We start from the raw sequence: 21,820 nt of genomic DNA, 5'->3' as shown, positions 1-21,820 counted from the left end.
TAAATTGGCACGTGTCCAACTTCTTACTTTCCTGCTTCTACCTACAAAAGATCTAAGTAGCAAACACTACCGCGTATTAATCAAAACCTCAGTTTATGAATGTACAAAGCAGCCACCAAAACAATACATTGTTCTGCCTTAAGCGCAGCGAGAAAGAGTTTTTCCTTTTTTAAAAAAGATAAAAGCTCTCAAGTGTTTCAAGCTGGAGTTGTACTGCAGGTTGGCAAAAACATAGTCTGAATAGAAAATAACATTTTTCTGGAAGCTTAATAGGGTGAATCACTACACTTATATACGACTATATACACTTATCAGTTAAAATTTTTGCCAATCGGCTAAGTGACAAGGTCACACAGCGGTCGTGGGTCTGGAAAACGAATCGGACCTGTCTCTCGACCACGCTGCCACACTGCCTCCGTGCCCGGGGACGCCAACCTAGGTCCCTGTGCTGATTCCACTAGGACACGGGATGGCGTCCCAGCAATGCTTTGCATTGACAAAATCAAGCGAGCTCTTTGGAAGCGGGTTTGAGTTGGAGATTCCAGGGGAAGGACCTTAGAAGTCTCATTTTAGGTGAGAAATGGAAGTACTGGCTGTGGCATAACCAGTGCCGGCTGCCAGGACTTCCCCTTCAGTTCAGAGTTCCTTTCACTTTGCTCAACTAGTCACACAGAGGAGGTTCAGACACTGTCCTTTTAGGATACAATACAGGTTACACAGTGGACAGTGCGTGTGAGGCTGCATGTTGTGGACCAATGGAGTATCCTACAGCTTCAAGAGGAGCTTGAGGACAGAAATACTCAAGGGGCTTCACGGAGGGTGGGTGACTGTGATTTGCAGACAGAAAGGGGCAGGGCGATCAGGTGTGTGCACGTGCTGGGAAAGGCAACACTGAGTGTGGCCTATTTGTGAAGCCATACGGAAACAATCCCCATCAGAACGGAAAGCAGGACCTGGGGACAGAAGGAAACATGCTGGCTGGACAAGGCTGGGAAGGGCACTGAGCCAGGCAGAGAGACGGAGACTGCATTAGGAACTAGGAAACCAGGACAGGTTTCCGAGGGGACCGCTGAAGCTGTGATACCAGAGACTGCTGGTGAAGAGATGAAATTGGTGTAAAACAAAGACTTTTGCTTGGGAGCCAAAAAAATCAATCATTTCTTATTTTATTAATATAAATATATAGATTGATTCCATTTCTCAAGATGTTTTGATGTATAAAATGATGATTTAGTCTTCACTGTATATATTTTTAAAAGTACAAACAACTAGGAATAACTTTCTGGAGAAGGTTATTATAATTACAGAGCCAAATATTTTATTAAAGAATATTACTTTCATATAAAATTTTACTGAATCAATTTCTTGATTACTTTCTACTTATCTAAGAAGATACCAGTAACATCTTGCACCTCTCGCATTTGGTGAGAACACTGATGCAAGACTGCCAACTAATCTTACAACGATGAGATAAGCCCAGAAAAAAGCAGGGCTGTTACACTTCTTTTTCAGTTTTTCTATATAAGCGTCTTAAATCAATACCCCAAGCTATACAGCTCTGACTATACAGTCTTCGTCTCTGTTAAGACTGGTCGGAGAACCATATTTCAGTGTGGAAAGTAACCATATGTTTGACTATAAACTGGTTGCAGTTAAGCAGATGGGATTATATTCAATGAATATATTTGATCATTTCTTTTCTTCCTAGCTTTTTGCTGAAAATCACTGACCTACATCCCCTCTACCAGGAATTTAGCAGATGAAAGTAAAGACTATTTGAAGAGACATGGCAAAGCTGTCTAAAAATATTTGTTCCAAATAAAACCACAAAGTCATGGTTTTGAGAAATTCTGCTATAAATACTTCTATGTCATGCTGGAATTATTCCCCATATAAAAAGGCAGCACATGAAGGAAAACAAATATTAATATGAATTGTGACATGTTTCTTTTAAATTCTAATCTAACACAAGAAGCCTCCCTGACTCTCTCATTACAGACCTGAATTTCACTACCATCAGCAAATACGCTTTCCAAGCTAGAACCACTGCCAATTGTTAGTTAAATTACTTGAGACGTAAAGATTTAAGAAAATAAGAGATTCATGGCAGTCGAACACATGTACTTTGCTCTCTTCCAAAAATTTCCCTAAAACTCCAGTAAAGAAATTTTTAAAAGTGTAAATCCATGAGGTCAAGAAGATGGGAACAGGAGAGAGAGGAGATGAGAGATGCTGACATTCTGGAAGCTGGAAAGCTAATGAGCAAGTGGCGAGCTCTCCTGGGAGCCCAGAGAAAGTTGGCGTTGAACTGCAGGCAAGGACACAACAAGCAGTGGGCGGCGTAGAGCCCCAGACACCGCAGGGGCCGAGCACGGGGAGACAGCAGGCAGGGTTGCCTCAGGATGCTTGAATAAGTTACTCAGAAACACCGCTCCCCATAAAATGCTATTACCTCCCTGCACAGAAAGTATGTGTGCAGTCATGAGATATCCTAGTAACCTGAGGAAAAAGGGTTTTATTTAGAAGTGTTCACTGCAGGGTTCTAAAGCATCTGCCTTGACAGATTTATATGTACTGACATAGACCTTTAGTTTCTGGTGAGCAACAAACTCAGCTGAAGTAGCTAATTGCCATCTGAAAGTGTATGAGGAACAATATAAATAAGCAGGGGGAACCAGAAGTAAACCTTAAAATCTAATTGAAATGAATCAATCTATCATCTAGCTAGCAAGCTTTACTAAGTGTATAGTAAACATGGATCACAATATGTCCATTTCTATTTCTGGGCAGCAAGTTGAAAGTAGCAACCAGTTTCTCAGACAGAAAGAAGGCCGGGTTTTGTGCGGTTTACCTGGCTGGGGCTTGCTGGCGTGCGGCTGTGCTCCGGCTCCAGGCAGCGGCGGAGGGCTCAGCCCTGCAGGCCCAGCACCCTGGGTGGGGCTCACGCCGGTCGGAGCCCCCGTGGGCAGTGGCTGGCCTCTCTTTAACAGCTGCTTCTGTTCTTGCTGGCGGAAGCGTGGAGGCACCTCGCGAGGCAGGTAACGGGATGCAGCTGGCTGCTGGCCGCCGGCAGACGCACGTTTGCCATTGCTGCTGCTGGAGAGAGTGCTGGTGGAAGTACTGGTACTGGTCCCGGCAGGTTGGGGCTGGCTTGAACAGGTCTTAGTAGGTTCTGGCACTAGAAGGAACAAAAGGAAAAGACCCCAACACTTTAGTATCACCTCCTTCAACCCAAACCAAAGAAAACAAACCCAAAAACTGAGGAAGAAATGACAATGGAGAGCTTTGGAATCGAACTGCACCAAAGCCCAGAGTTCCAGGCTTGAGACCCAGTTGTCCTATAAATGAACCTCGATCCTGAGCTGTGCTCTTGGCCAGTTTCCTCATCTATAAGACAGGTGATCACACTGGGTTAGAGCAGCAGCTCTTCAGCTTGAGCTGGAGTCAGGTTAAAGGCCTGATTCCTAGGCCCCGCCTGGGGAATTCACTTGGTTGGAAGGGAGGGGAGACTGCAAATCTGCATTTCTGATAACTTCCCAGGTGAGGGTGATGCCCCGGGTCCTGGGCCCAACTTTGAGAAAAACTGCTCTCAGTCTGTGTTTCTCAAATTTAAGGGATCATTAGATGTCCATGAATTTATATATATATTTGTTTTAATTCTGAAGACAATCTAAAAAAAAAAAAATATATATATATATATGCATTCTGGGTTATCTGAATAATTAAGGCATTTGTGGTGATGGTATCTATAGCACCACTACACGCCTCTCAGATTTATTGGAAAAGAATGCAGGTGGGCTAATTTGCAAATGATGCATTAGGTGAAAGCCAAAATGCTATCAGAGTATGCTGCATAAACACAGGTTTCACAGCAATGTAAACAGAAAAAAGGAGCAGGAGAGTTGAGGGACAGTCCTGCTAGTGAGCATGCCACATGCAAAAGGTGATCTGAGTGGTGACCGTGGCTCCGACCAGCGTGAGCCCCACCCAGGGTGCTGGGCCTGCAGGGCTGAGCCCTCCGCCGCTACCTGGAGCCGGAGCACAGGCCCGTCAAGTGCCAAAGAATCTGAGCCTCAAGTTCATTTCCATCTTGAATTTGAAACATTAATATCCAGAATATTATGTTATCCTGTTATTTGAAAAAAACTTTTTTCGACTTAATTTATATATGTCTTTGATTTCAGAGTTGAGTAAAAGCTATGTGCAAAACGAGTTTATACCTAGTTCTCTGTATATCTTGTTTGCGTAAGTAGCATTATAAAAACCTTTCCAGTCGACACTGTTTGCCTTTTATTATCCCTTGCGAGCAGCCTGCATTTCTCACCTCCCGCAATGGGTTCTGCTGTCCACCCCGCGACCCCACTGTACACAGTCAGTATCCGCGAGGCCGCTGCCCAGTTTTTCTGTCACCCTGCCTGGCAAACCCTCAATTCTGGATGAAGCCACTGGCACTGTCCACTCTCTCCACCCCGGACTCGGACTGCGAAGTCTCTCAAGAAAACAGAGCCGTGCAGGTTGGCATCACTGTGAACTCCTGGGCCCTAACCTCAGGACACGTTCAGTGCTTCCTGACCAGCCTATGATTTCCTGGGTCTGCCTGGTTCCACTGCTGTCAATGACTCATTCAAAGACCTTCCACCCTCCAGTGATAATGCCTTTATCTCCCATCCCCAGAAGATAAACTGGACCTTATTCTCCAAAGAAATAAAGACCAGCAGGCAAAAACCAGGTTTGTGCTCCTACAATACACATCACACTGTTCTCTGCCCCACACTTCTGTTATTCCTAACCAAGGCTAGTATTATATTTCACCAATTCCAAGACTCACATTTCTTCACATGTTAAAATCACTTGCATCGCCATGTGTCTTACCATCAACGGCACATCCCTTTCTCAGTGGCACATGAAATACTGGGGCATCTCACTGTCTATGGTGTCAGAGAGGCACCACAAGACGGCTGCCTCCACAGCTCTGGATCCCGTCTCAGGGACTTTGTGTGTCCTGGATCTTCAACTCATGACATTCTCCAGAGCAGATATAAAGGCTCAAAGTTGAAGACTGGGTCTTCGATTAATTCTTTGTTTTACAAATATTTATATTTTTTCTTCCAGGGCTTAGTAGATGGACATCACTGTGTACAAGAAAAGAGAAGTCCGGCCACCGAGTTCGCGCGTGGAGTGGAGGAGAGCACATTTGCAACCGGTAAGCAGGCCAGGATGTGGCCACCCTGCCACCAGCTCCTCCTGGTCAGCTCTTAAACATGCCCACGCCTCTGCTCTCTCCAGACAGCGGCGCTGCTGCTCTTCTCGACCCACAGGGGGCGTCCCCCTCCCGACTTGTCTCTCCTCCTCTCCTCCGTCACGCTTCTGGTGCTGCTTCCTCGCCTGCTGTGTGCCTCTCATCCAGCTCCTCTCACCCTCCTCCTCCTCCTTGACGCTGAAACCCTATGCCCCCCTGAGCTTCCTCTGCTTGCCCTCTCAGTCGTCTGTACCGGCGGGGACTGCTGTGGCTGTCCTGAGCCTCTCTTCCTGGGCCTCCACGACACTGCAAGTCCTTTCTTGGATTTCCTCTGACCTCTCCAGCCGCTCTTTTCTGCTCCCCAATGACAGGCTGCTTCTTCTGCCTCTTTAAGGTTCTGCTGCAGACACTAATGCTGGGTCATCTAATCTATTCACAACGTTTCATTTATGAACCCTGTGGTCCTGGTCTGAGACCTGGATGGCTATTAGATACCTACATCGAAGTCTTACGGGCACCTCAAAGTCAACGTGTCCCAAACACTCATCAGCTTTCTCGACTCATTCTTCTTCTGAGTCTTCCCGTCGTTCTCCCAGCAAATGGCTCCAAGTCAGAAACCCAGGTTCCATCCTTGATTACTCCCCCTATCTCCCCAAACCTACATCCAACCAATCACCAAACGTTGACATTTCTAGCTCCTAAATGTCTCCCCTAAGTAGCCCTCAAACTACTCCATCAATTTCCATTCCTTTTGCCATGACCAGAGCCTGTTTCTAATCCATCATCCACTGCGGCCAGCGTGATCCTTCTGAGATGCAGATCGTCTCCCTGGTTTAGAAGGCTTCGCGGATTCCTACGGCCCTTAGGATAAAGTCCAAGGTCCTAGCAGTTAGCTGTCCTAATGCCCAGTTTTCCAGCCCCCTCTAACTTCACGAAGCTGAACTTCCTGCTTCTGGGCCATTGTGCCGCCTCTTCTGTCTAACCTCCATGTATCATCAGTCCTAAAGCAACATATTTCCGCATTTCAACATCTCTCAAACTGAGATGCATCTTATAATTGATGTATGTATCAGTTTAAAAGGCAATGCTTTTTTTCTCAGTGGTGCACAAAATAATGCATAAAACAACTGATCATATCTCAGATTCAATAAAACATGGTAATTCCTAGTCATTCTTTAAATATCAAATTAAATGTCACTTCCCCTCAGAACCTTCCCTGACTCTCCTAGGCCAGTTTGGGTGTTTCCCAATGCATTCAGCATTGTATGTTGTTTAGATGAACACCCATTACATCTTTTTTTTTTTTTAAAGAAAGTGATAAAACCTATTATAGGTTGATTTTTAAGGCTTCCTTTTTCTTCTTTTTTTTTTTTTTTTTTTAATTTTTGGCCACGTCGTGCGGCATGCGGGATCCTAGTTCCCTGACCAGGGATCTAACCCACACTCCCTGCAGTGGAAGCACAGTGTCTTAACCACTGGACCGCCAGGGAAGTCCCTATAGGTTGATTTTTAAATGTACAGGGGCCTTCAAATATACTTTTTCCTGATATTGGCCTTTAGCTAATTAAAGTAGCAGAAGTTTCTAAGTATTTACCTAAATGAGTGGAAAACTTATGTCCACACACACAAACCTCTACAGGAATGTTTACAGCAGTTTTATTCATAATTGCCAAAAACTGGAAGCAACCAAGATGTCCTTCTATACGTGAGTGGATAAACAGACCATGGTACATCCATACAACGGAATATTAGTGTTAAAAGAAATGAGTTATCAATCCATAGAAAGAAATGGAGGAACATTAAATGCATTTTATTAGGTAAAAGAAGCCAGTTTGGAAAGGCTACATGCTCTATGATTCCTATAACATTCTGGAAAAGGCAGAACTACAGAGACCATAAGGCACTCAGTGGTTGAGAGGGGCTTGGGGGAGAGGGAGGGAGGGAGGGAGGGACGGAGGGAGGGACGAGCAGGCAGAGCGCAGGAGCCTTTTAGGGCAGGGACACTGTGATACTGTGAGATTGGATACACGACATTAGGCATTTGTCAAAACCCATCAACTGTACAACACAAAGAGTGAAGGCACAGGTAAACTTTGGACTTCAGTTAATAATAATGTATCAATACTGGTTCATCAGTTGTAACAAATGCACCACACCAAGGCAAGATATTAATAATAGGAGACACTGAAGGTGGGTTGGGGGTGGAGAGATGGAATATATGGGAACTCTTTATTTTCTGCCCAGTCTTTCTGTAAACCTAAAACTGCTCTAAAAAATAAAGTCTATTCACTAAAAAGACAAAAAATGAAAAGCAGAGAAGTAAACTTGATGTCTCTCTCACTTTCCATTAGGACTTTGCAAATGAAATTGAGAGCAGAGTAGAGGTACATTTGTCTGGGAAACTTAGAACCACTAAATTTATTTTAAAACATGTAATCAGCGTATCAATTCACTTAACTGCACATTTTAATGTATCTGGCCCAAAGGTTTTATTCTAGACCTTGCAGTTGCTTCTTAGGAAGCTCAGAGTCTGAATGCAATTGGTTCTTTCCTTTTACTACAAAATTCAAAAGAAGCAGAAGAAGAAAAGGAGGAAGAGGAGGAGAGGGAGGAAGGAAGCAAGAGAACCATTAGCAAGTACAGAGAGCTCTACCTGCCCTTGTTACAAAACCCTGTTTCTCTTTTGTAGTAACCGACATCGGCTGGCCAGCTACTACCAGGCAAGGCGCTTCCACCCGTTATCCTGCCTGTTCAAAGGCTGGAAACGAAGAAAACCTACCTGAACTCAAAACCTGGAGGAAACAACTGGCAAGGACTCGGAAGCAAAGAACCCACACTGAGCCTAAGAAATCACCGCGTCCTACCCTCATACACACAGACCCCCTCGGCCCAAGTCTGCTAACCAAGATGACAGTTGCTGTCAGGACTCGTCTTCCATGACACCGCTGTTATCTTTTCAAAAAGATCAAAGGACAAATTCAGGGCTATTTTTCTTCAAAACTTTTAGAGGAAAAGGAATTCATGATACAGAAATGAAGAAATAAATGAATGTTATCAGTTACTAGTTTTGAATCTAAACTACCAGTTCTAAGTTATTTGGTATGAAATAGTCAATTTTCCTTGTTATCTGCCTGATGCATTATGTGTAGTCCTTTTTATACCTAAGATAGCCTCTTTTTTTTTTTGAATTTTATTTTATTTTTTTTAATGCAGCAGGTTCTTATTAGTTATCTATTTTATACATATTAGAGTATACATGTCAATCCCAATCTCCCAATTCATCCCACCACCACCAGCCCCCCACCCCGCCTTCCCCCCTTGGTTTCCATACGTTTGTTTTCTACATCTGTGTCTATAAGATAGCCTCATTCTAAGAGTGAAAGTACTCTAGGCCAGTCTTCCCTTTCCGCATGAATAACTGCTGATTAGGGCAGGAGCCAGCAGGTGAACTAAATGTTTCTTTCATTTTTAAAAGGTAGGGAAAAAACAATGAAGAATATGTCACAGAGACCATATATATATGGCCTACAAAGTCTAAAATACTTACTATCTGGCCCTTCACAGGAAAAGTATGACCAGCTCCTGGTGTAGGGACTAGAAACTTCTTGTACTATTAGACTAAGCATCAGACATATAAATCTCTTAGGGGAAAAATCTAAGTAATGTATGCCAAAGTCTTGTGCGGGCGTTGTTTTGTTTTAATAGATAAATAAGAATAAGTATGACTAACTAATTAGTTTCATGTCTCCTCTCCAATTGTGAGGCTCACCCTCTTTATGATTACTGAATGAAGGGTGACATGATGCTATTACTCAAGAAAACAAAGGGAACACTTTAAGTTGAAGAGATTATTTGATCACTCTCTTAGAAACCCAGGTGCTTTTAATATAGCCTAGCACTGAGCTGCGAGAACACAACGCACTCTCTGTTACACTGTCAACACAGACTGGGTGAGCTGCGCACCTCTTCTTCTTCCTATTTGCTCTGCTGGCCCTCTGACCAGAAGCAAGAAGCAGACTTCCAATCTCTGGCCTCATTCCTCTGCCCTGGACTCTCCGGAGAGGCCATCCAGGTTCATGATTATGACCATCATCTCTAGGCTGGCACCCAAATACTGTCTGTTCTATATTGCCCCCAGCTCTAGTTCAGCCTTGATCTTCAGTTGTGTACTGGACGGTGATGCTTGGAAGCTGTCACCCTTCAAACTCAAAGTACCCAAAGGCCAAACAGGATTTCCTGGTCTGCGCCCAGGATGGTGCTGATTGTTGTAGGAAGGCACTGAAGCATAAGGGGTTTCTCACCTAAGTGAACCAACAATCAACAGGGGAAATAAAAGTTACAAGACACAGAAGCATGCGGTATAGACTGGAAGCTGGTCACTTAGAGGAAAGATAACCATGTGCTGCCCAACATGGTAGCCACTAACCACATATGGCTACTGAGCACTTGATGTCTGAACTGAGATGTGCTATAAATACATACACACTGCATTTCAAAGAGTTATTACACAAAAATCTCATTAATTTTTATATTGACGTATTGAAATGATAAAATTTTGAATATATTGAATTAAAAATATTAAAAGTAATCTCACCTGTTTCTTTTTAGTTTTAAAATGTTGCTACTAGAATATTTAAAGTTCCTTATGTGGCTCACATTTGTGGCCTGAATCCTATTTCTATTGAATAGCGCTGGTCTAGAAATAGCACTGTCTTCTTGAAGGAGTTAAAGTTTGAGTTGGCTTCTAAGAAATATTTTAAATTTAAATAACTGTTTTCATAAAGGCCCATCAATCGTGGTAGATCACAAGCCTTTTCAGGTGAGAGATTTTCCCTTACAACTCTGTACCAACTGAAGTACTAGCACCTTATCTCACAAACAGAAAAATGTCACTAGATATTTGCAAAGTAGCGAGTGAGACCAAGGGCCCAGAATACAGAGCAAGCACAGTATTCCCAATTTACCCACACACTCACTCTCATGGTTGCATTTCCAGCTGCCTGAGATACTAGTGTTATGGCTGGTGGTCTGTGGGGTGGGGTCACCCTGGATGCTGAGGAAAAGGAAGAGAAGCGTCACTCAGCAGAGGGACAAGGGAGAGGGAACCAAGAATTCTGACTCTGCCAAGCTGCACCTCTGGCCTCTCTTACATGAGATAGTGATAAACCTTCTTTAAGCTAGTATTTTTCAGATCTTTGAAACTAGCAGGCAACTAACAATCTCAACTGAGAAATAGAGAATCTTAAAATCTGGATCTATTCTTAGAATACAGATAAATCAAATGGTCAGTTTTGACTATCCATACTCTCTTCAGATCCAAATTTCTCAATCTATCGCTGCCCAAAGAACTAGGCTAGGGTATCAAGGCAATTCTGACACTCCTCTTCTCAAACAGACCCGGATCTAAGGTGATACCTCAATGACAAAGTCTCACAAACCAGTCGAGCTGACACATCACTATTTTCACACTGTAGAACACGGTAAGGCAATGGGAATTTTAGCTTGATTCATATGGATCGTCAACAAATGATTTGTTTTATTTAGAAGAAATGAGAATAGCAGCCAGTGAATAACTACAGAGCTAATAAAGAACTTCCAGCAAGCTGGACACTTTGGTTCCTTTCTTTAATAAACCTTTACTTTTTTCTTTTAAATGAGAGCGACACCTGCTGGCGAAAAGGTAAGATGTTAAATCCTTATATAAGAAAGCAAGTCCTTTCAACAATTTTCTTTCCAAGAAACAATTTTCTGCTTTCAGTTAAAAATTTCAGGGGACATTGTCACACCAGGGACCAAATAGTTTATAAATTCCTACCATTGCTTTTCCAAAACAACAGGCCACAGTATGGGCAGGAAGTTTAGACTGTCCCTTCAGGTCTCTGGGTGACTTCAGGAAGGATCTCCTTTCAAACTTTTGTACTACACCTTGCCATCTCTAGGAGACCAAGACAGAAGGCTCTGCCCTTGCTGACCCAGCCTCCTTAACTTTTATTCTACTCTGGACTACCCCGTTCTCTCTTCTGCTTCTCTAGGCATTTTACATGGCCCAAGCCCCAAAACTGCCATCTGGACGCCCCCCACCCCCCAGACCCCCTGGCCTTCCTTCCACTATGCTATCCACACCTCTGTACCTTCCCAACCTTCGGTCTGGTTTCCAGACTGCCTAAAACTGCAGGCTCAGAAAGAGACGAGTTCTGTACCCACTTATGCTATTCCAAGCCCCTACTGCTGCTAACGTTCCTCTTATAATCTAACGTGGTCTGCCCAAAGTCCCTTATAGTAACTGTTTCAAACTTTCCGTACTTCTTCTAAATCCTGATACCCAGCCCCTTCTGTCAATCTCTGGCTGGGACTCTAGGTTCCTGAGATCGATGCTACTCACTCACTCACACACACGAAGCCTTTCTACAGCCCAGCTCCAGGTGCTGCGGCCTTCCAGTGAACAAAAAAGGCAGACTCCCACCTCCTCACCCGCTCCGCTCACATCTCAGCAGGGGAAAACGACAATGAACATGATGCATTTAAGATAAGTAGTCATCAGAAGGTGCAAAGTGCTGTGAAAAAGAGTAAAGCTGGGCAGGGTAACTAAGGGCTCAAGCTGACTTTTCTCATGTTATCTGCCTATTATTTTCACGCCCCACATGTGTCAGTATCCTCATTTATCCTCTTTATTTACTTATTTAGGAAATATGTAATGAGCGCCTATTTTGTGCCAGGCACTGGGTGCGTTGAGGAAAATAAATAGATATGGTTCCCGTCCTTGTAGTTTATAGTCTAGTAAGAGATACTATCTTAAAAATGATTCCACAAATATACAATTACAAGTTGCCACAAACATGATAAAAGTGATAGGATAAAAGAACGTAGCTTAGGCTAGGGACTCAGAGAAAGCTCCTTTGAGGAAGTGACAGCTAAGCTGGGCCTGGAAAACTGTTGGCTGGGTGGAGCGCGTCTGCGAGCTCACTCCCACCAGCTGGGACAGGGCACGGGAGGGTCTTGAAATGGGAAAGGGCTTCTGTGCTTTCAAGGTCTGAAACAAGGCTGGTGTGGCTGGAGCTTAGTGCCCAAGGGAAGAGCTGCTGGACACAAGGCTGGAGAGGCAGGCGGGGACTTTGTAAAGATTCTGGACCCCATCACTTGGCCGGCGGCTGGAAGAGCACTCGGGGCAGCCCGTGGAGGGCGACCCCGTGGTGCTCCTGTCCCGGCTGCAGCACACTGACAAGTCTGGAGCCTCCGGTTTCGGGCAGAAGTTCTCTGGGGACAGGCTCCTCTGATTACAAACTCACAGAGAGTCCAGGATGTTGCGACCACCACTGGCTGTTTAAACTCAACAAGCAGGTGACCTTGACCAAGAACCTGTCTGTGCAGGCTCCAGAGCCAGGCGGTCCTGCCCGACAGCATCCCGGCAGCCACGGCCCAGGGCAGCAGCACCCTCATTGTCTTGTTCTATAAACTTGGGAGGTTCGGTTCCCGCTATGAGGTACCTTGTGCTGCTTATCAGAAACTTCACAGAGCAGGGGAGGGTGGGGTGCCCAGTGTGTTGAGGTGTTTCCATCTTATTACCCAAGTCACTACAAGACATTCTTTGTAAAAAAAAAAAAATTATTTGGAAATATTTAAGATGTACAAAAAGGCATAAAGACCAAATAGTCAACAAACCTCCATGGAGCCAATCTCCAGCTTAAGAAAGAAAATGTTGCCAATTCCACCAAAGGCTCTTCTCTCCCCCTCCCCGGCTTCATACTCCACCTCCTCCCAGGAGACGGTGGCCATGAGCACTTTGGGGCTTATCATTCCCATGTGCTTCTTCTCTTCAGATGCAGTGTAGTGGCTATGGGCATAGACTCATCTATTTAAATCTCAGCTCTGCCACTTACTGGCTGGTGACCCCGGGCAAGTCACTTAACTCTCTGCCCCTCAGTGGTGCCACATGTAGAAACGTAGGTAAGTGGAAGATGCAGTGAGGGTAACAATACCTCACTGAGAGGGTTCTCTGAGGAGTGAACATTAACATATGTAAAGAGTCGTTTAGGATAGTGTCGGGCACATAGTGAGTGCATGATAAGTGTTTATGTTACAGAAAAAATTCAATTACACTTACTGAAGATGGTAAAGCAGAGTTGATTCAGGACCATCACAACGGGACCACTGTAATGGGATTTTACAGTGCGGGAGAGAGATTGGGCTCAACTCGGAATATAGCATGGGCAAGTGGGAACTGAGAGCTAAGGAGCAGGGGGTGAGGGTGTCAGTGGATGGAAAATACTAAGAGGAAGCATCAGGGGTGAGGGGGCATTCTGGCTAAACCAACCTAACAGGATTCTTGCTGCAGGCGGGTGGGGTGGGGGTGGGGTGGTCATCAGACATCACCTGGGCGATGGTGGAGGAGGAGGAAGGAACCTGGTTAAAGCAACCCAGCGGGGCTCTTGCTAAAACTAGATTTTTACAGGGAGGTGCAGAGATGGGCCTAAGAGAAGGTCCAGGAGCCTGAGAAAGGTTTGGTCAAACAAAGAATCTTTGTCAGTCTTAATAATCCTCCTCTCAGAAGCAATGGGAAGTATTTTAGGCTGATTAAAAACAAAAACCAACGTACATTAAATGAACTGCAGATGATGAAGTAAACAAGGGAAGAAGGGAGGCAACACTCAAAGAGGTTAGGCCAGGCGACAACTTGGGACAGACAATGACGGTTGCACCCAGGATCATCGGAGCACTAGATCTCCAGTCTGGCCCTAGACGTCTCCCGTTAATTTGGGTCTCTCATTCCCACGGTTTGAAAAGTGTGAAGCACTATACAAATGTTATTAACGAACAGCCATCCCAGACTTTTAAAAGCCTTACAGAGCAGCAATCAAAGGTGCCTGCTCCCCGACAGGCACACCAGCGACAGGCACACCAGTGGCAGGCCCCGCAGGGGTCGGTTCACAGCTGCAAGGAGGCATGTGCGTGAGGGATCTAGCAGTGACCAGGCGCTCTGTCCACTGCGCCAGCTCCAAGTGTAAGCACGGCCCTGGAGGTGGTGGAGGTCTCTGCATGGGGTCCCGGTTCCTATCACTTCTTGGTGGTGGGGAGAGGCAACGCTGGTGGCAGCTTCCTGACGGCTGGGCTGCGGCAGTGACACTGTGCTCTTGAAGCCAGCAGTGCCAGCAGGGCCTCCTGACTCTTCCCCAGGGAGCAGCTCTTCTGGAGGACCCTTTGGGGAGTCATATCTGCCTCCCAGCCTAGGGCACCACCCCCTCACTGATTTTATAAGCACCCAATTCCCTGTACTTAAACTCATTTCTGCTTAAAATAGCTAGAGTGGTTTCTATACCTTTCAATTCAGCTCTGGTTAAGAGCACAGATTTTTTTTTTTTTTTTAGCAAGTAGGACATTTAAATCTTTCATTCACCTAGACGGTATCACAGTATATGGTATGAGCTAGATATTCAACTAATGGCATTTACTGTAACGGGACTTACCTACGTGCACCTGGATTAGACTCTCAGAGGCTACCTCCATTAGCCTAAAGTATGCTGACAAGCAGGCATGCAATGGGTTATAGAAGTATATTTTAAAAGTAAGTTTTTATAGGTAAATGTTAACCTAAAGGGACGTTTTAACCTACACATTTCAATACGTCTTATTTCTGAAATTTGGATGCTTCTACAATTGGTGTATAAATTTAACATATTTTCCTTATTCACCCTCCAACTCCATCAATAAGACATTATTAAATCAATGGTATGCCCTATAATTGATGGTATCTTAGAACTTAAGAAACAGATGTTTTTATATGATAAAGCACAGAATTTCTCTTATGCATAAGACACCACACAATGACAAAAAAGGAAAAATATTTTAAAATCATGCATTAATTCTAGCCATTTCAGAATATATACTCCAAGATTCAGAGTTTCTTAAAAATTTAAATTTACCGAAATGTATATGTTAACTGTTCGCAAAATGTGACTATGAAAGAGAACTATTCTCCTGTGCTGAAATAATCAGTGATTCCGAGGAATATTTTCATTATTACAATTACTTCTGCAACCTCTACAGCAACAAACATTGTAGCGAGACGTTCCCTTAGAACAACAGAGATGCAAGGAGAAGACAGCTATGAGCATTGGTCCATCTGCTGTGTTTATCGCAGACCCGGTGGGGTACAAAGCGGTGGCCTTCTGTTTGTTCTGTTGATGGCTTCTGGCTGATCTGTCACCATAGCAACTTTTAGAGTCCAACTCAAATGAGCACAAATTCATTAGCTACTAACTACATTAACTTCGTGTCTGCTGCTAATGAGAAATGCTGTTCAGAGTTATTTTCTATTCTAATGGATTATAGTTACCTCTCTGAAAGGTATTAAATTAAATTAAACGCTACTCTTAATGTATCAGACTGGATAATATGTTACAGTAAAATTATTTTAATAAAGGCTACTAACAATAAGAATCATTTCATTAAAAGGTTACCTTAGGGACTTCCCTGGTGGCGCAGTGGTTAAGAATCTGCCTACCAATGCAGGGGACACAGGTTCGAGCCCTGGTCCGGGAGATCCCACATGCCACGGAGCAACTAAGCCCATGTGCCACAACTACTGAGCCTGTGCTCTAGAGCCCGAGAGCCACAACTACTGAAGCCCATGTGCCTAGAGACCGTGCTCCGCAACAAGAGAAGCCACTGCAATGAGAAGCCCGCACACCGCAACAAAGAGTAGCCCCCGCTCACCGCAACTAGAGAAAGGCTGCGCACAGCAACGAAGACCCAACGCAGCCAAAAAATAAATAAAATAAAGAAATAAATAAATTGAAAAAAAAAAAGGTTACCTTGTTTTGGTCCTTGGATTCTTCTACTCTAAGAAAATGTATTACTTGTCACACCGGCAAATGTTTCTAGGTTCTTTTAAACATCGGCTAGCTGATTTAGAAAATCAAAATCGAAAATTTTGATAACAGCATATGTTAAAGCCAAGTAGTCAATACAGCATTACCATATATTGGCTTTACCATAACCTTGTCAATACGGACCATCAACTGAAATACTCCCCAAAGAGGTGACACACTGGACAGATGTGAAGGGTAAAGAAAGTTCAGTGAGTGTACAGCTTCTATGTCTGACCTCTTCTCTCTACACGCAGAATCATCTGGAGCTGAATAAGCTCTGGAAGCAAACAGCAAATCCGAAATCTCATGAAACAGAGGTTTTAAGTGGGATTATGTCTCACCAGTGTTCCAGTGTTCTCCCAGGACATGTATATTGCCTTGTGCAGGAGGCCTGTGTGCCTGTGTCCTAATAAATTAATAAATTGTGGAAATGAACTTATTTACAAAACAGAAACAGACACACAGACATAGACAACAAACTTACAGTTACCAAAGGGGAAAGGGGGTGGGGGAGGGATAAATTAGGAGTTTGGGATTAGCAGATACAAACCACTATATACTGGGCTGGCCAAAATGTTTGTTTGGGTTTTTCTGTACCGTCTTATGGAAAAACCCAAATGTAAAATAGATAAACAACAAGGTCCTACTGTATAGCATAGGGAACTATATTCAATATCTTGTAATAACCTACAATGGAAAATAATCTGAAAAAGAAAAAAAATATGTATAACTGAATCATTCTGCTGTATACCTGAAACACTGTAAATCAACTACACTTCAATAAAATAAATAAATCATGGAATAGCAATAATCCTGAGATGTTTTCCCCCCCCAAAGTGCAGAATCCTACATCTTGCCAGAAGAGGGAGCCCAAGTTTCTCCAACATTTAGTCAGAGAAGGCAGGGGATCGGGAGGGAAATTGCCCATATTGCTAATTTATTTTGAAAAGCCTCCTTACTGTTCTTAGGAAAAGGCATGTTCCACCTCTGTCACACCCTGGTCTCCATCTACCACTTTCACCTCATCTCACACCACTCTCTCCCCCTTGCTGTTGGCTCCTAGGCCCTGGCGGCTTTTTGTTTGTTTAGGGTCCAGCCAGCCAGCCAGCCAGCTTTTGCGAGCGCCGCTCCCTCTGTACGTGGGAGCCCTTCGCCCTGTCTCCACTCTCCCGGGCCCAGGTTCTCGTCATCCTTCAGATCTCAGTTGAAGCAGCACTCAGTTGCCTTCCCTAATCCCAGCCTAGTCCAGGCTCCTGTGTTCTGTGCTCTCATTCATCAATGCTCCTCTCCTTCACGGCAGTTGGTAACGATACCTATAGCATTGTGACTGTGTGACTGATGTTTATGTCCGTTCCCCATAAGACTCTAAGTTCCAGGAGAGTGGCAAATATATCTATTTGTTTTTTTAATAAATTTATTTATTTTTTATTTTATTTTATTTAGTTTTGGCTGTGTTGGGTCTTCGTTGCTGCACGCGGGCTTTCTCTAGTTGCGGCAAGCAGGGGCTACTCTTCGTTGCGGTGCATGGGTTTCTCATTGCGGTGGCTTCTCTTGTTGCAGAGCACGGGCTCTAGGCGCGCAGGCTTCAGTAATTGTGGCGTGCGGGCTTCAGTAGTTGTGGCTCGCGGGCTCCAGAACGCAGGCTCAGTAGTTGTGGCGCACAGGCTTAGTTGCTCCGCGGCATGTGGGATCTTCCTGGACCAGGGCTCGAACCCGCGTCTCCTGCATTGGCAGGAGGATTCTTAACCACTGCACCACCAGCGAAGCCCCTGTATCTATTTTTTAAATCTTTTTCTCCCCACAGTGAACAGCACAGTGCAAGGCAAATAGTAGGTGTTTAATAAATATCCGCTAGATCAGATGGTAAGCGGCCCGGTTGGCCTCTGGGCTCTGCCCACTCTGTCAACATGAGCCCTCCTCCCTACCCCCACCCATCAGCTTAGCATCTGCAGGCTGAACTGTGCAGTGGTCTCACTGCACCCGCTGTCTCCAGCTCTCTCTCCAACTGTTTAATCCACCTTCAATCTGGTGCTTTCGGTGATCTTTCTAAAACATAAATCTCATGATGTCACTCCCCCACTCAGAACTCTCCAATGACTCTCCTTTTTCATAGGGTAGGCTCACACCTGATGAACGGGTTTGGGATGGCTGGCATAAGGCATCCCTACTCGTCCTTGTCTCTACAGCTAAGTTAGGGGTCAATGGGAAGAGCGGCCCAGCTCCAGCATGCATTTATCTCACTCTCAATCAGTACTGTCCTTTCCCCCAGTTTTCTCACTTATTTTTAAAAACAGGTTATCTTTTCTCATAGAAATATAAATATAGGATGAAAAGATGATCAAATGAATGTAACTTAAACCCTTTCAGGTAAAAGATGTGGGATAAATAAATCACAACACCCAGAACATTTTATTGCATTCACTTGCTTATATATCCATTTGCTAATACAGCCAACTCTTCCCATTAATATATCTCTTTGAGAACAGAGAACTTACCTCTGCTGTCTAATAGGTATTTATAAACTATTTATTAAATTAATTAGTGAACTAACTTGACAACTCTAGGTGATAAAATGTGACTAATATTTAGCTAATTTATTAATGCAATCTTTAGTATGTTAAAGCTAGATGAAATGTGATCACAATGGAACGTGCATATTTTCTGATATAACTATCATACAAATAACTGCAGGCACAGAAAGAAAGGGAAATGACTGAGGCATGCAGAAAACTAAGCTGCAGTGATGAGACTTTCCGGCCGAGTCTAGGGGCCAATTTAATATTAGAAACCAATCTGGAGTCAGAAAGCAAATAACTCAGGAAGCAGTGGCAAAATATTTGAATACACATCCACCAAAGAAGATACGCAGATGGCAAAAAAGCACATAAAAGTAATGTTCAACATCATTAGCCATTAGGGAAATACAAATCAAAACCACAAGGAGATTCCACATCTATTAGAAAGGCTAAAATTATGAAGACTGACTTTCCAAGCACTGATGACGATGCAAAGAACTGTGAAATGGGACAATCACTGTGGAAAAGTTCTGCAGTTTCTTGACAAGTTAAACATCCATCTATCATAAGATCTGGCCGTTCTACTCCCACAGATTTACCAAAGAAAAATGAAAGTATATATATATATCCATATAGAGATTTGTACATGAATGTTCATAGGCACTTTATTCATCATTGCTAAAAACTGAAAACAACTCAAATGTCCATGAACAGACGAATGGATAAACATGTGAAAAATCCAAACAATGGAATACTACTCAGAATGGAATAAAAAGGAATGATCTCCTGATACACGCAACAACAGGGATGACTCTCACAAGTGTTATTAGGCTGAGTGAAAGCGGCCAAGGGTGCATACTGTACGATTCCGTTTACGTAACAGTCTAGAAAACCTTCTGTAGACCAGAAGGTAGATCAGTGTTTGCCCAGAGACTGGCGAGGGGACGGAGGGGTAGGAGAGTTGGGTTGGGAAGGGGCACAGGGGTACTTTCAGGGGTGATGGATGCTGTCTTGATTTCAGGGATGGTTTCACAGGTGTGCCCATGCCAACATTTATTAAACTGTTCTCTTTAAATACATGCAGTTTATTGTATGTCAACTATAACCCAGTAAAGCTCTTACAAAAAAAAAACAAAGAAAAGAAAGCAATCTGGGCAAACAAATGATTTCTCAGAAAGCAGACTGCCGGCTTCCTTTAGAGCTATAAACTATAACTTTATGCCTGGAGATCATGATTATGTTTAACACTTCAGTGAAGCTATGCTAAATAGAGATGTGGACTTCACCTGAGACCTATCCAGAAGATGCAGTTAAAGGGGCTTGGAACAGACAACAGATAAATTATCACTGGGTTTACTTCCTTTTCTCTAAAATTTGATCAAGAAAGAATATATATATATATATTTCCTTAGGTTTTTTTTCCAATAAATTTTTATCCTTTTAAATTGTCTACATATTTAGGGGAAAAATACCACATCTTAATTACTTTCTTTTGTTCCCATGGAAAAAATATTCATGCATTTATTATATCTTCCTTCCCTAGGGATTTAATAGTAAAATTAAATAATTCCTTTAAGCAGAGAGCAATGTGGTTAAAGAATGACATAGATAATATTTAAAATCCTATAAGATACCATCCCATAAAGATCCCTCGTATAACAAATCTCTTAGGAATTTCTTCCAGTCTTATTTGAAAATATCCTAAGTTACTTCTTAAAAGGAACTCACACAGTACTGATGACACATAAACGACATCTACGTCTCCAGTCCCGTCACATGATAGCGGGAAAAATATATAACTGACAACCAGAAGACGAGCGTTCTAGTTCTAGTTCTGCTACTAACTAGCTGTCAAAACTCGTACAAATCATTTAACCTCTTTGAATCTCATGTCCCATCTAACAGGAATTGGATAATCTCTGAGGATCCTTCAAGCTCTAAGATTTTATTAATCTTGTAGACAGGCAAATAAAATGCCATATTTTATAGAAAATATTGTGCTAAGCACGCTGACTAGATTTTTAGATGCTGCTTTTAAGAGCAACTCATATACTCAAAATAACGTTTGCTTTGGTTATGTGGATGTGAACGTGAATACATGTAAATTCAAGGAACCTGGCCAATTTTATTACACAGTATAACTCAGGAAAACACAGATCTGCTGCTTTATAAATACTAACTGCTGATTATTGTGTTGAGACCCCTGAAGGACTGAGCAAACAGCAATCAACTGCCTCAGCTAAAGAAAAGTGCCACCTAATTGGTGAGGTGCAGAAATCTGGGTTCATTTCTGTTTGTTTTTATCTATATCTGACTATGAAATTGGGAAGGCATGCTTTAAACATCAATTCTCACTTTTTTCACTCATGTTGAGGGAAAGCTTTATAAATATATGTTTAGGGAATTCCCTGGTGGTCCAATGGTTAAGACGCCACGCTTTCACTGCCGAGGGTGCAGGTTCAATCCCTGGTCAGGGAACTAAGATCCCACAAGCTGCACAGCACGGCCAAAAAAAATATATGTATGTGTATATATATATATATATATGTAAATATATATGTAAATATATACATATATATATACATGTATGTATGTCTAGAATGAGCCTTAATAGCAGTACAGCACAGTGACCCCCCCAAGCCCTTATCACTCAACATAAGGCTACTGAAAGAATATGCTTTCAATTGATTTACATTAACAAAAGCATACAAAAGTTTGCTTAAAATTAACAATTAGAAACTGAATGCATGGAGAAGCTGAATACCTGATTGCAAAACTTAAATTATAGTCCTTTCAAGCAAGATTAGGAAACTAATTAAAATGTATGAATTTTTAAAAGTATATTACTCAAAACCATGAATCATTAATCATATGAAGTTTGAGCCATGTTGGGTCATCAAAATATTCACTTTTATACATGATATAATTAACTTTGAGCTTTTTGTATGAAAACTTATCTTTCTATTTTATGAACTTGAGAAAATCTGGCTAAAACCACTAAATTAAATTCTCTTCACATTTATAAATATTATAGTTAATCCTAAAAAACCCCTGTAAATCCATGAAAAAACCCAGAAGACAATACGGAAAATTTATGCTCATAAGGTCATCACATCACATGTAAAGCTATTATTTTCTCTGCCCAAATTAAGGGCAATGCCTCAAATAAAGAACAGAGATTACTGATTACCAAAGCAAAA

At 42.9% G+C, this 21,820-nt stretch overlaps 1 protein-coding gene across 8 annotated transcripts in view; it reads right to left on the bottom strand.

Annotated features, from left to right (window-relative positions):
- Positions 1–21,820, bottom strand: part of TNRC6C (trinucleotide repeat containing adaptor 6C) — a 129,165-nt gene that overhangs the window by 62,395 nt on the left and 44,950 nt on the right. For 7 of the 8 annotated variants that reach the window (XM_082371127.1, XM_082371129.1, XM_082371132.1 and 4 more), the window contains one exon: positions 2,852–3,178. The exons of the other annotated variant lie outside the window; for it this stretch is intronic. In XM_082371127.1, the coding sequence (XP_082227253.1) occupies positions 2,852–3,178 (327 nt within the window). The remainder of the gene's footprint in view (positions 1–2,851; positions 3,179–21,820) is intronic. 8 annotated transcript variants of the gene reach the window in all.

The sequence above is a fragment of the Balaenoptera borealis genome (assembly GCF_965194805.1).
Source record: "Balaenoptera borealis genome assembly, chromosome: 20".
NCBI classification, from domain to species: Eukaryota; Metazoa; Chordata; class Mammalia; order Artiodactyla; family Balaenopteridae; genus Balaenoptera; species Balaenoptera borealis.
Note: the sequence above shows the minus strand (reverse complement) of the source record. Positions and strands in the feature narration are given on the sequence as shown.